The sequence below is a fragment of the Ornithodoros turicata genome, chromosome 8 (genome assembly GCF_037126465.1).
Source record: "Ornithodoros turicata isolate Travis chromosome 8, ASM3712646v1, whole genome shotgun sequence".
Classification (NCBI taxonomy): Eukaryota; Metazoa; Arthropoda; class Arachnida; order Ixodida; family Argasidae; genus Ornithodoros; species Ornithodoros turicata.
In genome coordinates, this window is record NC_088208.1 from 40,331,019 (window position 1) to 40,354,652 (window position 23,634).

A 23,634-nucleotide genomic window follows, 5' to 3' on the forward strand; every position below is an offset into this window, starting at 1 on the left:
ACAAAAACAATGAGCCGGCATTAAAATGAAATACTTATATAAAACTATGCGCAAGTGAAGAACCTAGAAGTAAATCTTGCAAATATAATTTGTATTGTAACACACTTCGGCTGGAGAAGCTCTTGCTCTTACGGTCGTCTGGCCACCGTTCGCAGCAAAACAAACTCCAGGTGGCGGTGCGGAATTTTTGCGTGACACTTTTTTCTGTGCGGCCGGAATAACCAGCGTACATACAACAATTACGTGGCAGTACTTGTCGGGATCCTACCGACATGGCAACCTATCAAACGTACCAAGATTTCATACAGAAAAACGAAGATCGCGACGGCATCAGGTTTAGCTGGAATGTGTGGCCGTCGAGTCGGCTGGAAGCCACACGACTGGTGATACCCCTAGGATGTCTGCTGACTCCGCTCAAGGAGCGACCAGATCTGCCTCCTATCCAATACGACCCGGTACTGTGTACGCGACAAACGTGCAGAGCAATTCTAAACCCACTTTGCCAAGTGGACTATCGCGCAAAGCTGTGGGTTTGTAACTTCTGCTTCCAACGCAATCCATTTCCTCCCCAATATGCATCAATCTCTGAACAGCACCAGCCGGCCGAACTCATCCCACAGTTCTCGACTATAGAGTACACTATAATGCGTGCGACGTGTATACCGCCTATATTCCTTCTCGTCGTCGATACCTGCCTCGACGATGACGAATTGACAGCTTTGAAGGAATCTCTTCAGATGTCACTATCGCTTCTGCCACCCAACGCTTTGATCGGTTTGATAACCTTCGGTAAAATGGTCCAAGTCCACGAACTGTGCTGCGAGGGTTGCACCAAGAGCTACGTGTTTCGTGGCACGAAAGACCTGACAGCCAAGCAAATCCAAGACATGCTCGGAGTGGGGCGTATGACACCCCAGCAGGCAGCGCAGCAACAACAACCTCACCAGAAAGGCCCACCCCAACATCCGGCAAGCAGATTTCTTCAACCGGTGGAAAAATGCGACATGAGTCTGACTGATCTCTTGGAAGGTCTTCAGCGTGATCCGTGGCCCGTTGCGCAGGGCAAGCGCCCTCTAAGGTCCACCGGCGTTGCGCTGTCCATAGCTGTCGGACTTCTGGAGTGCACCTATCCAAATACTGGTGCGCGCATCATGCTCTTCACGGGTGGAGCCTGCACTCAGGGCCCCGGGATGATTGTCGGAGAGGAACTCAAGGTGACCATCCGTTCTCACCATGACATTTCCAAAGACAACTGCAAACACATGCGGCGAGCCATAAAACACTACGACGCTCTCGGTCAGCGTGCCAGCACAAACGGCCACACCATCGACATCTACGCCTGCGCACTGGACCAGACGGGGCTCCACGAGATGAAGTACTGCCCCAACATGACGGGAGGCCACGTCGTCATGGGAGATTCTTTCAACTCATCCCTCTTCAAGCAGACATTCCAGAGGGTGTTCTCGAAAGACGCCAGGGGCGAGTTTCGGATGGGGTTCAACGCCCTGCTCGAAGTGAAGGCGTCGCGCGAGCTCAAGGTGGCCGGAGCGATCGGACCCTGCATCTCGACGAACGTCAAGAGCTCGAGCGTCTCCGACATCGAGACCGGAATGGGTGGGACGTGCCAGTGGAAGCTGTGCTCGCTGACGCGGAACACTACGGTCGGCATTTTCCTGGAAGTGGCGAACCAACACAACGCACCGATTCCGCAGGGCGGTCGAGGCTGCCTGCAGTTCATCACGCAATACCAACATCCGAGCGGACAGAAGAGGGTGAGAGTTACGACGATAGCGAGGAACTGGGCCGACGCATCCGCGAACCTGCACCACATCTCGGCGGGTTTCGACCAGGAAGCGGCAGCCGTGCTGATGGGTCGACTGGCGTGCTTTAAGGCAGAGAGTGAAGAGGATGGATCGGATGTGCTGCGTTTCATTGACCGCACCCTCATCAAGCTGTGTCAGAAGTTTGGGGAGTACAACAAGGATGACCCCGGTTCCTTCCGTTACGCGGAGAACTTTTCGCTCTACCCGCAGTTCATGTTCCATCTGAGAAGGTCAATGTTCTTGCAGGTAGGAGAGCGTGTCTGTTGCTTCAGCAGCCGACAACAGTGTCTATGATGGGGTGCTACATTAGCAGTTCATTGGGACTGACTTGATGGTGGAGACTAGAGCAGCGCGTGGGTCTACATTTATCTGTCCGGACCCAAACGGAGCTACAAAGTAATTTAATGTTCTTTTAAGTTCACGAGGACACTATAAAAAAAATGCATCCCCGCCCCTAGACTGTAACCCCACTCGGAAAATGGGATCGCAGCTCTACTGCTTGGTATTGATACGAGTTGTCTGGCGATAATTTATAAAAAAAATTGATGCATCCAGAGATAATTCCAACATGCAGTAGCCGACCTGTGGTCTGAAGAAAATGCGAGAGCACCAGTCACAGATTGCACAAATTCTTATGTTTTGACATTTCGGCTCGACTTTGCTTTGGTGTAATGCGGTTACTTTAATTTCAAACTCCTGGTTTGTACGTCCCAAACATAACCTCATGTTTACATGTACACGTAGGTATTCAACAACAGCCCTGATGAGACATCGTACTATCGGCACATGCTGAACCGCGAAGATCTGACCCAGTCGCTGATCATGATCCAGCCCATCCTCTATGCATACTCCTTCAGTGGGCCTCCAGAACCAGTCCTCCTGGACACCAGCAGCATCCAGCCAGACCGCATCCTCCTCATGGACACCTTCTTCCACATCGTCATCTTCCACGGTGAAACCATCGCCCAGTGGCGGAAAGCCGGGTACCACAACTCCGCGGAGCACGAGAACTTCCGTCAACTCCTGCAGGCTCCAGAAGACGACGCGCAGGAGATCCTGCAGACACGATTCCCGATGCCGCGCTACATTGTTTGCGACCAGGGAGGGTCTCAGGCGAGATTCTTGCTCTCGAAAGTGAATCCGTCTGTGACACATAACAACGCCTACAACTGGGGCCAGCAGGATGCCGGCGGGTCGCCCGTCCTTACGGACGATGTCAGCTTGCAAGTCTTCATGGAGCACCTAAAAAAGTTGGCCGTTTCCAGTTCAGCCTGAAATTGTACTATTTACAAAGTTCTGTTCACTGTTAACTTAGAAAATGAGGCAGTTATTTAAAATTGGAGCCAGCTTTAAATATTGTTTTATCATGTAGTGAGCATCTTTTTCAAAATAAAACACACTTTCTGCCTTGTTTGTTCCGGAGCAAGGTTCATGTAACTGTACTGAGACGTCTGGCGGATCAGTGCTATACTAGTAGATGAGGCTATGAAACGCAGCTCTCATATTGCCCACTTACATACTTCAATTAAAGAATGCAAAGTTGAACTGCCATTCTTTATTTGGGCCAAGTCGGAAGCCAATTCCAGACCAGTTTTGTGAAAGGTGAATGGTTCGGTCCGTGACGGGGAGGGCTTCAAGTATGAAGTACTACCTTAAGTATATTACTGTGTACTTGCACATTACCTTAAGTAGATTTCAAATTGCTCTCTAATACTTTTCTGTGAAGTACCCAACTGGTACTGCATAGAAAAATCGGAAAATACGAAAATAATTTGTGTATATTGAAGAGACATTCTTGGAGAAGGGAATCCGTCGTTGACAGGATTGGAATGTCAAGTTTTTGGACTTTCATGTTCTAGGCACACTGATTGACCCATACTACTGGGCACAAACGCAGCATAGCCGTGAATGCAAACCAAGTTGGCAATGTTCTTGATGAGTCCTTTTGGTATTTTGCAAGCACCTTGAAATTTACTTCAAGCACATTTGCAGTATGGTATTTTGTACTGTACTTGGTTTCATCACTGGTTTCGGTTTCGTAATGAAGGTGCTCAGAGAACCTAAGTGGCACCCATCTACAAAACGAAATAACAAGCGTTTGGACAAAGAGTATAACAATTACCACAATAATGCAAACTGCCAAGTAAACTTATAAGACATAACTTCTGATTACAGGCAAGAGCAACTACCCCGTGGCGCCTGCGGCAGCGCAGATTTTGATTTTGGCTAGGGTTAGCCAAGCCGAGCCGTGTCTTCTGCTGTTGGCATCCATGCGGGGTTGTTTATTGCAGTTTTGTCCGGTTTATTTATTTTTTTTTTTCTACCGGGCTGAATTGGTACTTTTTACAACGTAATTAGAACATCACACAGTGGCAAGAATGCCCGTGGTTACTTCCTGTGCTGTTAAGCTCAACAAGCATGGGAAACGAAGAAAGCACACATGGGTTCCACAGTGACGTTTGGTCGGTTTGGTTACCTATTCTGCCTTTTCTCCTGATCAGTGAATAATGGGTTTCATGGAAGTGGCAGCGTTGAAATTCTCCGACAAAAAAACCTGCTTCATTAGCATTCCACGAGATTGGACCAATCTTCCCAACTTGGTGAAAGTAGGTGCTCCTTCCCCATGCTTGGAGAACAGAGCTATGTGAAAAATTTTAATTTTGAATGTTGTGCAGGATAACCTACCCGTCTATGAAATCAGCACAATATCGGAACAGAAGTGTTACTTTTCTTGGAATGGGGATTACTCGGTGTCAACACAGTGGAGAGCTGCTGCTCCTTCTGTCAACATCAATGCTGTCTTGGCGCAACAACTTGGATTCACAGAAGGCCAGGAAGTGAGTTTTCCTTTTAAGCCATCATGGTTTCTCGTCTTTGCGGTAAGCGTGCCAGTTTGAGCTGTAATTAGCTGTAGAGATCCAGGTACGTGCGGTAACCGCTGTCGTCTGCTAATAACAAACATCGTTGAAAGAATGGATTATTGAAATATATTCGTTTAGTACTAAGTTCGCTGGCAGAAAAAGATGCACAGGTGGTCTGTCGTTTCGTGTTTGACGCGTGTTTTAACGTTGAAGCAGCCCATTGATTTGGCAGACAACATTGGGTTTTCATGGGATGACGTAATGAATGAGGGGGAGGAGGACGCAGCGCGCACGCCTTGTTTCGGTTTCCTGCAGGGTTGTGGGGTGGGCGACATCGACAATGAAATGCAGCTTTTATGTGCTTAAAGGGACGGTTGTATCCGTTTCAGTAGGTTTCGAAACTTCGTGTCACTTTATTCCTTGTGGACCACAATATCGAAAATGCCACGTAAAAGAGCTGCGTAGCTCTTATTAGATGGAATATATGACGAGAGTAGACGTTGAAATTATGCCTGAATTCCCTCTCTGGAAAAATGAGAAAACGTCGCTCCCTAAGAACCAATGAGGACGCAGCCTTGAGAAAAGGAATGCTGCGTCTGTGTGGGCATCTCACAGAGTTACAGGGCGTCTGGACACGGTGCCCTTCACCCTCTGAGTGCCGCCCTCTCACTCCTGTGCTTAGGGAGTGACATCACGCCGATGGAGCCTCCGCGACTGCGGAATAAACGCTGATCTTTAAAATTTGTTTCTTTAACATCTAAGCACTTTTTGGACAAAAAAATTAGCCAAGGAGATTGTCGGCTGATGGTGAACATAGCTGGACTGTCAACAGATTTAATAAAAGAACAAGGAATGGTAAAAGGTTTGCAAGGCTATGCAACACCAGCTGTAGGATGTACGGAAGGTAACATTCAAGGACAAAAACACACACGCTATCAATAGAAGAAAAGATCAGCGTTGTGGTGTCTTTCGTCTTTGGTCCGTTTTTCACTGCTGGTTTTTTTACCTTCCACATCAAGATGTGATTTATGTTTGGGTTGTCTTTAATTATGATCGTCATTTTTTTTTTCTTTTCAGGTTGTTGTTTGTCAGAAGAGTGAAACTCTGCACCAGTGCCGTCAAGTGATATTAAAACCTGTCGTTCCCGGCGACTGGGAAATACTCGTAAGCGGACGTTGTAGGATAAATTCTCAGTTGTTACCGTTATTACTTTTTCGTTGCAGAACATCAACCATTCCTTCGTTGAAAACAACCTGATGAACCAGATCCGTGTCATCTGGTGCGGAATGGTATTTCCAGTTTGGGTTCATTCAAACGTCTACGTACTCGTGAAAGTTGGTAAGTGTACAGCGAGAGCGTTAGGACAGAGCGCAAAGATTATTATAAAAATTACACAAAATGTAAAAAAACGTAGAGTAATGCATAATGTAAAAACCCCGAGACTAGGGAACACGAAGGGACAGACACACCACGAAGTATCTTCACCAGCTCGCTTGCTTCCTAGCCATTTTTTCATGTAGAGTAAGGCTATTCTCATAATCAATAATAAGAGTTAGACATTTCACCTCACAAAACCCCAAATTAAGATACACAGTTGGCCCGTGACTTTGTCTTTTAAAGGGACATTCGCATCCGGAGACCTATCTATGAAACCGATACCACTTTGTTCGGCACGGGCCGACAGTCTGCTTGGCTAATTTTTTCGTCCGAAAAATGCTTAAAAGTCCGCACGGTCAGTCGAGATCAGCGTCTGTCTGTTTCTTTTTGTGTGTGAGAGCTTTTTTCTTTTGTAGTCAGCGAACCTTTTCCCTGTGGGGTTAGAGAGTGAAAGGGTGACCGTGGGCATGGAGGATTTCATTGTCCCTCAGGAGTTTCCCTGTGTGCAATGCTTCTTCAGGGCCCTAAACAGCTGACTAGCAGATGATACTCTGAACCAATCAGAGAGCGCAGACGATGCACTGTCAGCGCAAGGTCACGGGCTGGTACTGCTCTCCACCAGCATTGCACACGGTCGCTTCATGCGTGTACTTTAGATTCAATTTCTGCGATATTTACGACTTTGTGGGGTGAATTACTTCTCACAGTGCCTGTTACTGACCTACTTAACAGTTTTATAGAAAGAAAACAGGGCATTAAAAATGACTTCCGCGCTACTTTTAAGCTTCAGTGTGCCATTTCACCAGTCGGAACAAACCTCGGGTCTTTTCAGCGAGCATGACTCCGAGTGTGGATCCGGTGCTTCTCGTCAACAACACTGAGGTTGTCGTGGTACCGGACCTCGGAGAGCAACCCAACCCGCGCCCGTACCTGTCTTCTTCCGTCGAGCCCAGCACGACACCTCAACCGGCAAACGTCATCAGCGCACTCAAATCGCTCGTCTCATCCGTGTCTTCCACAGTGTCGCGTGCCATACTAGCAGACGGCACTACGTCATCGTCGAGCCAAGAAAGCGAGACATTGTTAGCTGCATCCGAAGCGTCCCCCACGGACTTTAGCATTCAACACGAACCCTCTCTCGTCTGCTTCGACGACGTGTCCATCGTCGGGAGGGCGCTGCCGAGCACCCTGCTTCTGCAAGTGGAAGATCTTCCGGACGGAATTTCCGAAGGATTGCTCGCGCAGCCGACGACGGTGTTCATCTCGCGGACGTTGTTGGGCGGACATTTTGAGTGCACACAACCGATAACGTATCTCGCAAAGATTACAAAATTAGTGTCGTCGCTAGAGAAGAGCCTCAAGTCGGAAACAAAGGCCAAAGAAGAGACATCCAGCGAGAAAGCGCTGAGGAAGTTGTTGGACTGCGAGAGTGCCGTTGTAAGGGTCCTCGTGGTTCCCCTGACATGGACGCAGTTTGATTTTCTTCATGGGACCGACACAGTGTTTGTGTCGGATGTTCTCAGGAGGCAAATTGGACTGGAATTTGCGAAGAAGGTGGCGCTGCGATCGACGTCTTCCCCGGCCCATGTTGTAGAAAGCATCACATTGCATCCTGTGATGAGATATGTGAGTACAGTAATACCCGTGCACAATGATATACCCCGTAGAACGATCGTTTTTACTTTCACCGTCAAAATACACATTGTCTCTGTAGAGAATGGACCCCGTGCATAACGATAAAGTTTGCCGTTCCGAGCAGGGATCGAAATCGTCATTTTTTTTCGGTTCGGTTTGGGTTCAGGTTCAGGCATATTGGTTTGGTTCGGGTTCAGCCACATAGCAGTGCAAAATACTGGTTCAAACAGGTTCAGGAAAGTGAAAGGCAACCAAACACAATCAAAACAAACGAGCTATTTTCAATAAAATATTGGTAAATTAGAGAGAACCGCCAATATCGTTATACACTGGTTTCACTCTGTATGGTTAACATTGTTATAATAGTAATAGTTTTCGTCACGTGCCTAGTCTCTCCTTTTTATTCTTTATTTTTCCAACATCATCAACATCAACGTGCCTAGTGTGATCACGAGTGACGCTATAGTCCGCAGATTACGTTTGCCCACCCAAGGGTTCTTTATGTGTGCTGCGATCCCAGCATACAACACGCTGTATTTGATATTCATCGCGAAAATCAACGTGTCCAAGCAGCCTGCGCCGCATCACCAGGTAGCTGGTAGGCACTACTGATTTTCATAATTGTCTCGCGATGTGAAGCCACAAACTTTCATTATTGCAAAACCATTGTTGTTTGTGAAACCTTAATTTTCACAAATTTTAGGGGAACACAAAAATGTCTAGCAAGATTTCACACTTCAAGAACTGTTTCGGAAACAGAGACTTTATCTTCACCGTTGTACAGGTTACTGGTAAGGATTTGAACTGCTTTACAGCACAAGCATGTGCAGTGTTGCTTTTATCAAATGTGCTACTGACAATCTTGGCTTATCACAAACTAAGCCAGTTAAGGCACAGACTTGAGCATTTAGAATGCTTGAAATTTATTGGCTGCGAATATGTGCCCTATGCCCAATTCGTGAAAAATTTCACGATTGGTAGTGAAATTGAAAAATTGAGGTAATGAAATTAAGGGATCTTACATCACCTTTAAAATTAAATCATTTGAGAAGTTTCATTATTGCAGGGTTTGGGAATAGTGCTCTAATTGGCCGTCACAATAATTTTTTCGCAGTAATGTGGATCTCGTCTTGCAATTCACATGTTTTCAACAAATATTTCCAGGATCCCGCTACCCCTCATTCTAAGGTGGTATCCTCCTTCAAGCAGTGGGTGTCCAGCTGCACCGGCGGAGGTCATCCCCTGGTTGTGTCCTCCGGCTTGTTAGTCATGCTGATGCTCGAGAACAGTAAGCCACGTGCAGTTGTGTGTTCCTTATAGCAGAGCTTTTAGAGAGCTTTATTTTAGTGTTTGTTCTTTATCTGTGATGGATAAACATAGCTTTTGAAGACTAATCCCACGGGTTTATTAATGTAAATTAATTTTTGTAGCGAATGCTTTTATAAAGGATTTTTTTAATCAAAATTAAATTGAAAAAAAAAATTCTGCTGTATAAATGCTTCTGTATTATGCCATCTGTTATAAAAGACTCTGACTGTGGCTAAGCTCATTTCTGAGTGTGATGCAAACTTCTCAGTCTGTTGATTTATGTTGTGTTGTGTAATGTTACATATCTATGCAGCAAAGTTTCACGCAAATTTTGCTATGTCTAAAATTGTCACGCAGTTCAGTGGTTACATTTACTCGTTATTTTGTCTACATGTTTTATTTTTGTGCTGCTGCTGTTGCTAGATCAACAATCCGGGTTTCTACTCAAAGTCAACCTGCAAAAGGTATGCACACAGAAATCGAGCGGGGTTGAGTTCGGTTTCCTGAGCGGCAATCTTCCTGGAATCGACGTCAACGTCGGAGATTCAACGACGCCCCAGTCATCTAGAGGTGTTAAGCCCCTGCCAGTGCTCTTACTGAGTGATCTCAATCCTGAAAGGATACAGCTCGATCTTGACATGTTAGGGTAGGTGTCTCATCACAGTAACCATATTGTGTCATATTAGATTTTCGAGAATTAGAATTAGAAATTCGAGAATTAGAAACAATTTCCAGATGTTTGAAGAAAAAAAACGTTGTAGACATTGATCTATGTGTGTTAAACCTGCACATCAAAACGATATGTTTCTGTGAAGCTATAGCGCTCCAAAGCTCATGGGCTGGGCGAGCTCCCTTGTCAACTCTTCACCTCCTTGCCCATTTTGTCGTGGAGAAATTATCGTAGAAACATAGTCACTAGAAATGTAGAAAGTACCATAGAAAGTATCGTGGCCATTTATCGTGGAACTTTATTGTGGAGAAAGGAAGGTGCCTATTTTTCTGGACGATGTATGCAGTTGTTAAGAGCGAGCCTGCCGCCAGAGAAACAGCTTCGGTACGGTGACCTTCGGGAACACTGGGCAAGCGTGCACGGATAAAACGTCACTTCCCGTTTGTCTGCCGACGTCAACGTTCGCTTGAAAAAATCGCGATTCATTGATCAATCGATCAATTCAATGATCAAAATCGACCAATTCAGATGAGGAATGTGGGATTTTGCGTGTCGAATCCATGGGCTACAATGTACGAAACGGAGCCAAACGTTTAGTGGATTCCATATGGTTGCTGAACCCCTTTAACATTCAGACACTTCAAAGGCTACTTACTGACTATATCAGACTATCAGTGAGACTAATAGATTATTTGAGAGGTTCAAACAACTGGTTAAAATGTGATCAGAACTAGAAAAGACATACCGTATTTTCACGCGTATTAGTCGCGGCTTATGCGCGAATTTTTTTTTTCGCGGGCGCTCTGCGGCTTATCCACGGGTGCGGCTTATCTGATGGCTATTTTTCCCTGGTATTTTCCCCATACCCCGGATTAAACGAAAGGGCCGACAGTGCCTCATGATTTTTTCAGAACACCGCCTCCTGGAACACCACTAATTCATCAATCCACAAAAAACACACACACACACACAACAAGGGCACAATCCGATCTTAGTAGAACACTAGAACTGACCTCCTTTGTTATACATCATGCCGACACCGGAATGTGGACCACAGGGTTTATGGCCTTCCCCACGGTCTCGTTTGTCGGCAGGAAGGGTTCAATACACCTGACATCGGGATAAAACGTGTTCAGCTAAGCGTCAGTTCTCATTTGACTTGAGCAGTAGCATTCGTGGACACGGGCACGGCAGTTAGAGGTAAGACATGGCTCCAAAGCGGAGGCACAGCTACGACAGCGGCTTCAAACCAAAAGTCGTCAACGTCGCGGACCAGTACGGGAACAGGGCAGCTGGCAGGGAGTACGCCGTCGACGAGCGTTGAAAGTCTCTATTGATTTTGTTTGTGCATCACTGGTTTAGCGCACAAAGCAGTCGCGTCGTATTACCCGCGGCTTATCTGCGAGTGCGGCTTATCTGCAAAAACATTTTCAAAATGTATCTAAAAACGAGTCCTGCGGCTTATCTGCGGTGCGGCTAATACGCGTGAAAATACGGTACTCTGACATTGCAGACACTTTCTTAAATAGGGTCCATTGTATGTGACATCACGACCCTATATGTTCAGATAGTGAATGAGGGAGAGAGGGCTTTCTTCAGTCTAGGTGGCATTTGATAAGCTATGTTTTTCCTCAAGATATCTTCTGACTTTGGTTAGAAGTCAGTCGTGACTAAAAGCAATGTTGCCAGCAGCTGCCAGGGGTGGACTGGGACGAAAAATCTTGGGGGAGTACCATGCCTGGGGATACCATGGGGACCCATGCATCGTAAACTGTGGAGAGCCAGTCTGCCCCTGACAGCACCTTATGCAACGCATGTACAACCAATTATGTCGCAGCAAGTCCTACTTTTGCTGTACAACACAATGATTTTTATTAGGGTGGTTGTAGAAGAACGGAGCTCATCAAATGCTCCGATTGGTTAGTGACTGTCTTGAAACGATTATATGATATGACCAGCTGTATTCAGTTTGGCTGCAGTCTGTCATTGAAAGATAACGAAATACAAAAAAATGCACAAAAAGTAAGTCGATTACAGGATAGCATTCTCTATTTATCAGGGGCGTCTCACACTTGTTCAAGCAGGGCTTGTCACATCTGGCCATGGCGACATCCCTGTCACCATTCGCCAAGCAGTTGAAGAGTGACTTGCCCCTGTCCAGTACAGTTCTGTTGATCACTGGGCAGAAGGGCAGCGGAAAGTCCACCCTGGCCCGTGCTTTCGCAGCTCAACTGAGTCGATTTCCATCCTCGGTGCACGTGTGTGTCATGCAGTGCACCAGTCTCAGGGGTAAGACCCTCTCTCCTCTCTCTCACCTCTCTCCCATCTCAAGCTGGAAACCTCTTTTCAGGCAAACGAGCAGACAAGGTTGGGAAGGAGTGGGAGAAGGTGGTAGCTGAGTGCGTCTTCCGGCAGCCCTCAGTCTTTATACTGGACGACCTCGACGTAATTGCGGGTTCCGTGGCGGGACCGGAGCAGGAGTCCAGTCCCGATGCGCTCTACTTCTCCAGGATGGCAGACGGTACTACATGAACTAAGTTTTTTATTATGGGCGTCACTAGGGTCACTAAATAGGGGCACAGAGTATCGCATTCCTTTTTTTCCGCGCCAGATCCACCGGTGGGGTTCGGTGCCCGCGATTGGGCCGACCGTGTCACGTGGTTTCGCCTTCCAAGAAGTCGCCATCCGTGAAGGGACGGGCATTTGTGTCGGTGGACCACATGTTTTGTAGCGACGGAGGTGATTGGAGTAGGTGTTGATCCGGTGGCCAGGTAGACCATTTTGCGGCCCACATAAGGTGGATGTCATGTCGTTTGGTTGTGGTTTTGACTCATTTGCATATTAAAATTCGTGTATTCATATATATCAAAGTACGTGCTCATTCCAGGATATTTAAAAAAGAGGGTAGATTTAAATAATGACTGGATCCAATTGTACTATCTCACATTTTCCCAAAAACATCTAATTAATAAGTTAATGACTTTTAGGTAATTAGTCGTCCATTAATTACATACACTTTCTCACAGGATATTTGCCTGGTTGCATAACGCTCCTCTGGAAACCACATCTAGGCAGCTCTCATATCTCTCAGGTCTCTCTTTTATCATAAAAATTCTGTAAACGATAAAGAAAAAGCCCAGTATCATCACAGCCAATAAATAATAGAATTACAAATTAACATGTGCCTGAAGCCATGGCCAGCAGTATGGAACTGTACCATAAATGTAGCTGTATCTCGTAAGACAGGTTTTTCTTCATTCCTTTATGAACTAACCGTTCCCCACTGGGATTGTGGTAATTAAATTACAGTGGAAATGGAGACTTTGTTGCCAGCAGGTATGTAAAAAACTTGCAAGATGGAGAAACAACTGTAACATTTATCCATCCATGAAAACTATGCATACAAAAGAAGAGCATGACTCCCACTTGCTGTCTTGTGCACGCGTTTGCAGTATTCCTCGGAACCCTAAGAAACCTCCGCTACGCAAGCCCCAGGGTGGCTGTCATAGCGACGGGACGATCGTGGGAGGCGTTTCATCCCAAGCTGACGGCTAGCCACGGAAACCACGTCTTCTACACAACCTTAAACATCGATGGACCCAGTAAGGTATACATACATTTATGCGTCTTTAATCCTCACTGAAGCTGGGGTTTATGTGGCACAAGTGAGGGCAGCACCGTTGCTAGAGCTTGGGAGAAATAAACTCCCGAAGGGACGATGGAAAGTAAATGTTCTGAGGCTGAAAAACACACAAAAGAAAAACGCAACACAAGCCTCAAGGTGCCTAACAAACATGAGCCTCAGTTTCAGGCTCGGAACAGTTACTTTCCGCCGTTTCCACTAGATGCCGCTGCCTTGTACTTGCGTTGTATGTACAAGGTGTTTGACCTAACACGATAAAAAATAAACTTGTTTTGAACAATATGGGGTCAACGTTATTTATCTGAAGGGGAGATTTTGCTATGTCTTCTGAGCACTTTTATCAAATTTAATTAGCGAGAAATAGAATTTTCTCAATTGAACTCGTAAATTTGCCAAGCCAACCTCACGTTTTTTTTTAATACAGAATCAGATGAACCGTTAGTTACATGAGGCCCCTTTGTAAGTCATTGGAATACAGATGCCAGCGTAGTGTAATTGGATAGCGCACTTGATAGGCAATTGAGAAGTGTGTGCTTCGAGTCCCGCCGCTGTCATGGCTTTTTCTTGGCTTTGGCTTGGCTTTGTCTCGGCTTCTTGGCTACATTTAAATTCTTCACTGAAGGGTCGCCATGTCTCCTGTCTGTGCCAGACGTGGGATATATCGGGTAGAATCTGAAGGCAAACTGTTACACTCCTATGCGTTGCACTCATCTTGAAATTTGCTCTTCGATTTTGACCTGGACTTTCTTAACCTTGAGGTCAAGGTGTGCGAGTTCGTACGATACTTTACGCTGCCCAATGATGCACTGAAAATAATACTATGTTCAGCGTGAACGCCGGGAGATCCTGGAATGCCTGGTGCGACAAAGACCACATTTGTCTCAAGGTTTCAACCCAGACGAGATTTCCGCAAACACAGAGGGATGCTATGCTCGAGACCTATTGGCGCTTCTTGACAGGGCCACTCATTCTGCTTGGCTCAGATCTGCTGGTAAGGAGATTCCTCGTTTCATTGTCACACTGTAAGGCTTGAACTGGTAAGACTAGAATGAGTTTTCTTGGCATTAATTCGCTGCGCACGATGCAATTTACCAGTCAAAGTTATAGTTACCCTAAAAGCTTGAAATGCTCAAGAAATTATGGGCATATTTTTGCGCGATAAAATTATGAAATTCAGGATTGTGTCCAGTACTCGTCAGCTCGAGGGATCGAGGACGGGGCCTTCACATTCAAACTGGGAAGAAATTATGGGGCGGGTAAATTATGGGGTAATTTAACGTTAAATTTTACGGACTTCATGGCACTGCTTTCATTGAGGGGTGATTACACTTCACCCCAAAGTCTGCCAGATAAATGTAAAAGGCAGCTAGCTACATTGCAAGTTTTACATCATGGGGTTAATAGACGCATAAAAAATTGACATCGCGAGTACTGAAACTGATCTGGCTGTGGTATCGCGGCAGGCATGACGCGTGTTCAGGAGAGGTCACATGCTTATGAGAGTCAGAAGGAATGATTGAGGCTCCTCTGATATCAGAGCTCAATGCCGAAGTGTCTTGTAGTGTCTATATCTCACCAACTGGGACTCTGCAATTAGAACTCTGGCAATGTGCGCATGATGTAAGGAAGTCCAAATATTGAAGTGTCACAACTCCTTTAATATAACTGTATTCAAGAGGCATAAGAGATTGAAAATAACGAGAAATTCCTACACAGCCGTGCTTCCCAAACTCCGCTGTCCACCAACGCACCAAAAATATGAAACGTAGCGACCCTCCCCCCCTTCCCAGCTTTTCGCGATGCCACAAGCATTTTGATTTCAATACACAAACAGCAATACACAAAATTGACGCTGAAATTTTATTTGACAGTTAATATAGTCAGAGTGAGGAAAAGAGAACTTCTATGGCTTTAGTATTCAGGAACATGTACTCTCAAACTCGCCCAAAATCTGGGAAGTGGCTTCAGCAGAAACTGCAGCAGCTTGCAAGCCACTCCACAACCCCCTGCTGAATCTGCTGCGACACTCCTGGGTGTTGCGCCCCACAGTTTGGGAAACACTGCTATACATTCAACTATACAACTGACATATGCATGCGGGGTAAGGTACTTGCTGCATCTGATAAGTTCTTTAATTTCAGGTGATGGTGGGGAGACAGTGGTACTCACAGACGATGACTTTCAGTATGCGTTGGAGGGCTTTTGTCCCTCAACTCTAAGGGGCCTTAACCTGAAAGCAGAAGAGACGCTCAGATGGGATGATGCTGGGGGACTGGCAGACGTTAAGCAGGCGCTACAGGAAGTGTTTTTGTGGCCAGTCAAAGTGAGCTTCTTTCTGTCCTTGTGCTGGTATGGTGCTTGTTGCAATGTGAGCAGGGTTTGTCTTCAAAGTGGGTGCCTTCCAGAAAGGCGGGAAATAAAAATTAGGTCTGGTAGATAAGAACACGCAGTTGGTGCAAAAACATCTATTGCACACTGATAGGACATGTGAATATTGTGAATTTGTGAATGACAATGTGAGTCCTAACCTGTCATTACAGCATTTTTTCTGAACTCAAAATTTTGGCCGCGTGAAGTAAGTAAGGAATAAAGCGCGCAATGAATGGTAACCGGTGCATTTTTGGTACTGTTTCCAATTTTTGTTCTCATATTTCTGTTTTCCGGTTCAGATTCCAGCCTCTCAATTTCTGTTTCGTTGTGCTTTCGTTATTGTTTGTGATGAAGCTTTTCATAGCTTCTGTATGTTATCATCTGCAGTGCATCTATTTTATTACAGTATCCAAATCTGTTTGTGAACAGTCCCATCCGACCACTCTCAGGACTCCTCCTCTATGGTGCTCCTGGGACGGGTAAAACCCTGCTGGCTGGAATTGTAGCATCCGAGTGCGGAGTCAACTTTATCAGCATAAAGGTGATCTCTCTCTCTCTCTCCCTTTCTTCTTGTAATGGGAACTGAGCACTACACTTTTGTAGTATTTGTATTATTTAAACAGGCTGTTCTACTTGCAGGGCCCAGAATTGCTTTCAAAATACATTGGTGCCAGTGAGCAGGCTGTACGAGCTGTCTTCCAGAGGTTGGGATTTCTTGTAAATATTCTGCGTCTCAGGTTTTGTCTGAAAGTGCTAAGTGAAACACTAAGTGAACCATTTTATGTGTGTAGTAGCCAAACTGTAGTTGCCACTACATTACAAAAAATAATTCCTTACTTAGTTTATGTCTTCTGGTTCAGATTCCAGCCTCTCAATTTCTGCTTCATTGTGCTTTCGCTATTGTGCTGTCACCTACAGTTGTTGGGGCCAATGGGCTTGTCAAGCTGCACTTTGTGTCTTTTTTCCCCGGACCCACTCATCGCTGAATGGGAAATAAAAACAATTGAATTGATTAGCTTAATTATGGTTTTACAGATACTGTCACCAAAAGTGGTAACTAGTTACAATTGCGAGTCACTTGTAACTTATTCGCTACTCGAGACCGCTTGAGTTCTTATTCAGCAAAACTTGCGAGGCTTGCCAGTCTGAACTTGACTTGACGCAAGTTCTCTGCCACTTACCTCCTTGTATTTCGCAGAGCACAAAGTGCCAAGCCCTGTATCATATTCTTCGACGAATTTGACTCCATTGCTCCTAGGTAAGTGACAGGTGCATACGTAGTGCTCTTCCTAGCAGTTGACTTGGACACACTTGCGCAGGCGAGGCCACGACAGTACGGGCGTAACTGACCGTGTTGTAAACCAGCTGTTGACCCTCCTCGACGGTGTTGAGTCTAGCTCAGGTACAATGTGGTCTTGCTTGTAGCATACTTAACAATAACGCAATTTCACCACCTGGAGCTGCAGCAGAGCCACCCTAGCTAGATCCCCTTTCCTTTTTCCTTTCCCAAGTGCCGTTATGGGCGACTCTGCTCTGGCTGATGATATTCCGTTATTGATGAGTACGCTTCGAGCTGTACCTCTTTGAACCGTCTGGACCGACGTGCAGGTGTGTACATCCTGGCTGCGACAAGTCGGCCTGATCTCATTGACCCAGCTCTGCTTCGGCCGGGACGTCTAGACAAGTGCCTTTACTGCCCCCTACCTAATGAGGTCAGTCTGTGTTGTCAGAGTGGTGATGCGGTGTCCACTTGCGCTTATCCAACACTGCGTAGACGAAAAGAGTCATCATCAGATCATCAGTGCACAGTGGTGTAGCCAGATGGGGGTTTGTAGGGCTGAAACCTCACCCAAAACCATACAGTTGGTAGTGCATTTGGGAGAGGGAAACAAGGATAAAATCCTCCTCCCCCATGTTCCAATAGACCTGATATATCTTCCTGACTACACTTCTGTCAGTGCCTCCTCTCGAGTGGTTTATCCAGAATCCCAAGTACGTGGGTTGGGGGGGGTGGGGGTCATTATTACAGTCATGTCATAACAGCTCAACGTATCAGTATGGACGTGGCATTACAGATGAAATAGCAAAGACCTCCCCTGCAAGGGGTCCATAGGTAAAAAAGTTAGGAGGGTGTTGACAAGCATTGGGGGTCTGGATAAATCACTGCTCCTCTCCTATGTGGGCATATGGAATTCTAGTGTCTTCTGCTTGGAGTGCAAGAGTGCTGTAAAAAATTCAAAAAGTTCCCGCAATTTTAGTTTTCTCGGGGCATAAACTTTCGATAAAAAGTGTCGACCAACCTTCAACGGGTCTTGGCACGAAAGTATTATGCTTTGCCTTCACTCAGAAGAGATTTGGTCGGAATTTGCGCAAAAGCTATTTTGTTCGATTTTTTTTTTTTAGCCAGGTAGGTTAAGTGTAAAGTCTCAATCTTCAAGAGGCGGCCACGGCGCGAAAAATTTTTGTTTTCGCCAAAAATAAGCCGGGTGAGCATTGGCTGCATGCGAACAATGAACTACAATTTATTTGAAAGAAATCGGGGATGGTCGAGCGCAATGGCTGGGACGTATGGCATATGGAACGACCCGAAGGAGTAAATAAATAAAAGTAAAACACCTATATATTTTTTTTTTTTTTCAGTGCCGCTCAAAACCTTGTAGATTAAACAGTAACAACCGGTTTTTACCAGCCTAATTCGTAAAACGCAGCCTGGGCAGTTGCTACTTCCGTGCAAACTGTTCCCCCTGGCAAGCTGCACTGCAGGGAAAGCACGCTTTACAGGAGCCGCATTCCGGAATCGTGGTTGTCATCCGCGTGTGCGGTCATAGCGTCGTGCCGGACTGTTGGTGCAGCCGTGGAAAAACCGCACACAAAACGCTGCACTGGCAACAACGATTTTGCTTTTCGTGACATCGTGAGAGAATTGCGGCAAAAAAGCCGAGTCGCGCAGTCTTCCCGTCTACGTTGTTGTTAACCTGCGTCCTCGTCTTTTTTTTTTTTTTGCTGCAATTCTTTCACCACGTGCACGCGCCAACTCCCCATATACAACCAGTTTTTCATAACGCCAGAAACGACCTTCCTTCTCTCCCATTTCACATCGCCGACATTACAAGGACTCCCGATTCATGTTTTTTTGCAGCTTCCACTGTTTGTCTTGTACTACTTTCGTAAACATGCTGTTTCTTCTTTTCTGTGTCCTGTCGTTGAGAGAAGTTCTCTCTCTCTCTCTTTTCTTCTTCTTTTTTTTTTTTTTGCGTGCATAAAAAGAAAAAGACCCGCCCAAAAGGTGTCACTACTACCTCCGATGCGAATATAAACATTCGCGAAATATGTACCGATCGTCCGCAGTCTCAAGAGAACTCCACAAGCCGACACGTCGCAGCCGCAGCAACGCGTCAAAGATTTTTTATTTTTTTTCATCCCGTCTGTTTGACGCCTCTTCCACGTGTAGGTGTTCCGGCATTACGACACAGGGGCCCCTTTTTTGTTTACTTCGTTTCGAAAGGAAGCTTTTGTTCGCGGTCTGTCTCCGTTCTTGAAAAGAGCCCAATCTTCGTGCGGTTTTCAGAGTCGGAGAGCAAATCCCCTTGCGTCATTTATTCCACCGCTGCCGCCGCCACCGCATGCATATTTATGGGGGATCTTGTTCCAGGGTATATACCTGAGATTTTCCAATGCAAATTGGGATTGTCCGTTCGCCGTTTGATGGCTCCGGATCTAGGGCTCAACTGTCGTTTTCTTGCTTCCCCCACTTGTTAAAGGGCCAGACTTTTTTTTTTTCTTTTTGGGGGGTTCGGATTTTGGGCCTTAATGCCCTTATCTGCACAAAACACCGCGGAACCATTTTTTCTCCTTCCCCATTTTTGTGGGAGCGGAAGATGACGGAACAAACTGTTGCCGTTTTGTATTCGTCTGTCACAACCAACGCATTTTCAAAGGGAGAGGGAAGTGACTCGAACGAAACCGCATTTACCAGCGGCCTAATGTCGTTGGTGGAAGCTCTGAAGTCATGCTAAGGATCGGGAGGTGCCGCGATATAATCTCACCGGTTGTGCTACCCGAGAGTTTTCTGTTGCTTCCCCGGTAGACTTCCCAGACGGACGCCGGCGCAACACGCATATACTCTCTCCTTCCTGCTACCCTCTCTCCATCTGCCCACGCTCACGCACCACTTACAGCCACAGTTGGTTCGCGGTGCTAACGCGTAATGAAATAGGAAAACCAATAGCCTATTGGGAATGGATAAAGCGTTCGTTCGTTGGTGGTTACTCATGAGGTCATGCTGAAGAGAGGGACGTGGTGGATTCCCGAACCCAACCACCGTCTAAGGGTGTTCCCTGCGTTGTCCGACTGACTTTTCAGACGGATGCCGCAGAAATGAACGGAGAGCCACCAGCTGTGTATTCTTACAATATGCCAAGTGTTTTTCTGAGTCGTTGTGACTTTTTCGCACCCCTGGTCTGTAAGAAAACCTTGCTGTCCAGGAGGAGCGGGCGAGCATCCTTCACGCTCTAAGCCGTAAACTGGACTTGGCCGACGACGTGGACCTACGGTCCATAGCTCGCAGAACGGACTTCTTCACTGGTGCCGACCTCCAGTCCCTCCTGTACACAGCACAGCTACAAGTTGTCCACGAGACCTACCCAAGTAAGTAACCCTACCCTGCCCTGCCCTGCCCTGCCCTGCCCTGCCCTGCCCTACCTTACCTTACCTTACCTTACCTTACACTACCCTACCCTACCCTACCCTACCCTACCCTACCCTACCCTACCCTACCCTACCCTACCCTACCCTACCCTATCCTATCCTACCCTGCCCTGCCCTGCGCTTCCCTACCCTATCCTGCCCTGCGCTACCCTACCCTACCCTATCCATGCGGACGAACCTACTCTCACCCAAGGGACGCAACTGGTCCACTGTAGGTCCATTACGTCGACGTAAAGGGGCATTATCGGCCTATTGCAAATCTGGCGCTTGTAGGGACTTGTCCAGTATGTGGACCAAGTAACGCGTGCAACGTGCTTGTGCCCTACTCGTCGTAATAGCAGGAATTATTGGCGTCGTGGTAAGGGTACTAATTTGTGATTCCTGATATTGGTGTTCGTTGTGTCCATCAATATTATCCTATAAACCGTAATGCCCTGAATCACTGTGAATTATCATTCCTCATGAATGCCACATTTTACTTTGTCTGAGAACGGGTGTTCGAGCAGAGCCACCATCGTTGGACCGTTAATGTCCGTTTTCTATGTTGTGTTAACGTGACCGTTAATGCACGCCAGGATTGTTACGGTATACGAAGTAGATCGCGGTGCACGTTTGTTATGGGTAACAGATCGTCTTAGGTGGTATCGCGGACATCGCTATAAGGGTGTTATTTTGCGGTTCGCTATATTGGTGTTGATTGTATCCGGATCGCCGCACAAACCGAGCTGCCGCGAATCACGTAGGTGATTCGACTCCTCGTTTGACTCCTCCGTAACATTTTCTAGAGGGTAACCAGACGGCTGTTCCAACAGAGTTACGCTCTTCGGATGAATCCTTCTTTTGCGCGGGCCCGCCGATCGATGATGGACAACTGCTGCACGAGGTATTTGCATCTCAGTCCTTGTATCCAAAGTTTCTGTGCCGAGCTCGCTGTGAATACCGCGCCCCTGTAGTGGCGCCAGTGGCCGGTTTTCTGAGCGCTCAGTTGTGCCTTCACCAATATGGTATGTCTGCGTGATAATTATGTGCTTCTTGACTAGGTGTCAGCACTGTCGCAGAGGATTTCATCTCCCAACCGACGTCGGACGCGAACCGAAAGTAGCGGCGTTGCATTCACCGTCCATCAGCGACACCTGGAAGCATCCTTGAACCAGACCAAAGCCTCGGTTACACCGCTTGAGAGACAACGCTTTAACAACATGTTAGTGTTTACATTGATGCCCTTTATTGTCTTGGCGGGTGTACAGCCGTTCGATACATAGCGTCCCCAGTCGAGGCTTAGGCCACCACTTCACTGTGATTGGCAGGAAGCCACAGAGAAAAAGGAAAAGAGTACACTTCCCTTCCATCTCACGCATACTTTAAAGGAGCAGTTAAAATCCCCCTCCATACCCTCCACCGCTTCAGAGAGCCCGTAAAAGAATGAGTGATGTTGACGTATAGAGTACGCCGCAAGTAGCGCAGCGCCTTGTTCGTAGCAGGCGAATTTTTAGGCGACGGTCTTGCCTGTTTGAAGCTACTGCCTTATATAGTGATGTGACCTCATCGAATAAGCCATTCGATGGCTCATGAAATACTGCCGTGCCATGCGCCGTTCGCCATAATCACATCACGCGCGGTTGATCGTATTCTACAGTGACTCTTTGACGGTGATTCGGCGGCATAACAATGGTAATGTGTCCTCTGAAGTTGTTCTAAACTAGAGTCACTAAATAGGGAGCAGAGTAGCGACACTGAGCCACGCCGGCGAGCGAGCCCGCCATCTTGAGTCAGGTGCGGCTACGTCGCCATTGGGACGCCATTCTCCCCCTTCTCCCGCGGAGAACAACGCGCAGTCCAGCCAGCTCGCAACTCAGAAAACCGGTTTCGCATGGAGGTGACTCAACATGGACGGCGACTTCTTTGAAGGCGAAATCACGTGACACGGTGGGCCCAATTGCGGGCACCGAACGGCGGCTCCGGCGCGGAAAAGGAATGCTATACTCTGTACCCCTATTTAGTGACTCTGCTCCAAACGACGGTAGGAAAAATATGCTGTCTAGAGAACGTTTTTTGACGCGTTCTGCTAAAACGACGTTTTTAATATTGCGATTATGTTTTCCCCACTCTTAGTTACACCTCGTTCCGTTCACCTTCGGCCGTAGGCGCTGGTCAGAGAGTGACTTTAGCGTGACGTTCTACCTGGTGAGTACCTCCCGTACGGTTGTAGATCTACAAAACCACTGACTGTCGTTGCTCTTACAGGAACGCGAAAGATGAAGACTTATGTAGCACTTTTTTTTATCGTATTGTACGCTGACGAGCATTGTCAAGTAACCAACGAATGGTACAAAGAAACAGGTACAACAGAATCTCATCTGCTTGCTTTTTGTTGTAAGACTACGTAAAAAAAAAGAAAAAAGAAATCATAAAATGAACCAGTTTCATCGGAAGTGGTGCTGTCCCGCACCGTTTCTGAGAACGCTTGAAAACAGACGTATACGTGAGAGCAGCCCGTTTACAACCAGGGTACGGGCACCGGAGGTTCGATATACCGCATAGTGCATGGGACACTCCTGCACTCAAGTTCGCGTGGGTTTTAAAAGGTTTGAAAGAGGTTTCATGTTGAACTATGAGACGCCGATGATTGAATATGATGGGAAAAGTGCGTGTACGCGTTCATGTTGAACCGAAAAAAAAAAAAAAAAAATCTGCTATGACACTCGAAGCTGTATTGAAAGACCACAAACATTATCAGTCTACGATTCTGTGTGAAACCATTGGAAGGTGCTTCGAGTGGTACATAATAAAGATATGGCAGAATGCTTTTCCTGTCTTTCGCGACGGTGTGTTCGAGCGACGGGATCGAGTTTGGAATCCGTGGATCTGATTTGATGATGTAGATGCCACAGGGAGCAGCTGCGCCTCTTATCCAGCGGGTCTCGTCTCATGGGCGGGGTTTCCCGCCGGCAGACTGATGGACAATGTTGTCTGTCCGGGGATAAATTTTGCCTAAACGAGGCTTCTTCGACGCGCACCGACATGTTCCTACCAATATTGTCGACAGCAGCCCCAAAAGCTCAGATATAACTAATTATGGTCCTATCCTCCGATCCGTTCTGGCAGACGACAGCAGCTCTCATAAACGTAACCGTGGTCCTATTCTGGGAACCGTTCGAAGCAGACGACAGCCGCTCCGTGCAGAAGCGCAGCGACGCCTGCGGGTCTCGCAAATTGCCGAAACTTCTTGACGCAAATTGT

The 23,634-nt window shown here is 46.7% G+C and overlaps 2 protein-coding genes across 2 annotated transcripts; both read left to right on the forward strand.

Moving 5' to 3' along the window:
- Window positions 1-157: 157 nt before the first annotated feature.
- Window positions 158-3,236, forward strand: LOC135367348 (protein transport protein Sec23B-like). The gene is made up of 2 exons (XM_064600563.1): window positions 158-2,069; window positions 2,568-3,236. The coding sequence occupies exons 1-2, from the start codon at window positions 273-275 to the stop codon at window positions 3,096-3,098; spliced, it is 2,328 nt and encodes a 775-aa protein (XP_064456633.1). The 5' UTR covers window positions 158-272; the 3' UTR covers window positions 3,099-3,236.
- Window positions 3,237-4,067: 831 nt separating this feature from the next.
- LOC135367351 (peroxisomal ATPase PEX1-like) lies at window positions 4,068-23,201 on the forward strand. Its single transcript, XM_064600567.1, has 22 exons — window positions 4,068-4,429; window positions 4,499-4,660; window positions 5,762-5,848; window positions 5,908-6,022; window positions 6,894-7,687; window positions 8,861-8,984; window positions 9,428-9,650; window positions 11,734-11,963; window positions 12,025-12,195; window positions 13,127-13,281; window positions 14,146-14,308; window positions 15,459-15,640; window positions 16,094-16,228; window positions 16,327-16,391; window positions 16,886-16,945; window positions 17,007-17,089; window positions 17,296-17,399; window positions 20,172-20,334; window positions 21,180-21,277; window positions 21,435-21,595; window positions 22,507-22,578; window positions 22,639-23,201. The coding sequence occupies exons 1-21, from the start codon at window positions 4,331-4,333 to the stop codon at window positions 22,565-22,567; spliced, it is 3,435 nt and encodes a 1,144-aa protein (XP_064456637.1). The 5' UTR covers window positions 4,068-4,330; the 3' UTR covers window positions 22,568-22,578; window positions 22,639-23,201.
- The last annotated feature ends 433 nt before the right edge of the window (window positions 23,202-23,634 follow it).

Bases quoted from the DNA above. Each gene is read 5' to 3' on its own strand.
- LOC135367348 (XM_064600563.1), top strand. From the start codon at position 273: ATGGCAACCTATCAAACGTACCAAGATTTCATACAGAAAAACGAAGAT. The intron at 2,070-2,567 runs GTAGGAGAGCGT...ATGTACACGTAG, and splicing joins GAAGGTCAATGTTCTTGCAG to GTATTCAACAACAGCCCTGA.
- LOC135367351 (XM_064600567.1), top strand. From the start codon at position 4,331: ATGGGTTTCATGGAAGTGGCAGCGTTGAAATTCTCCGACAAAAAAACC. The intron at 16,229-16,326 runs GTGATCTCTCTC...TTCTACTTGCAG, and splicing joins TCAACTTTATCAGCATAAAG to GGCCCAGAATTGCTTTCAAA. The intron at 17,090-17,295 runs GTACAATGTGGT...ACCGACGTGCAG, and splicing joins CGGTGTTGAGTCTAGCTCAG to GTGTGTACATCCTGGCTGCG.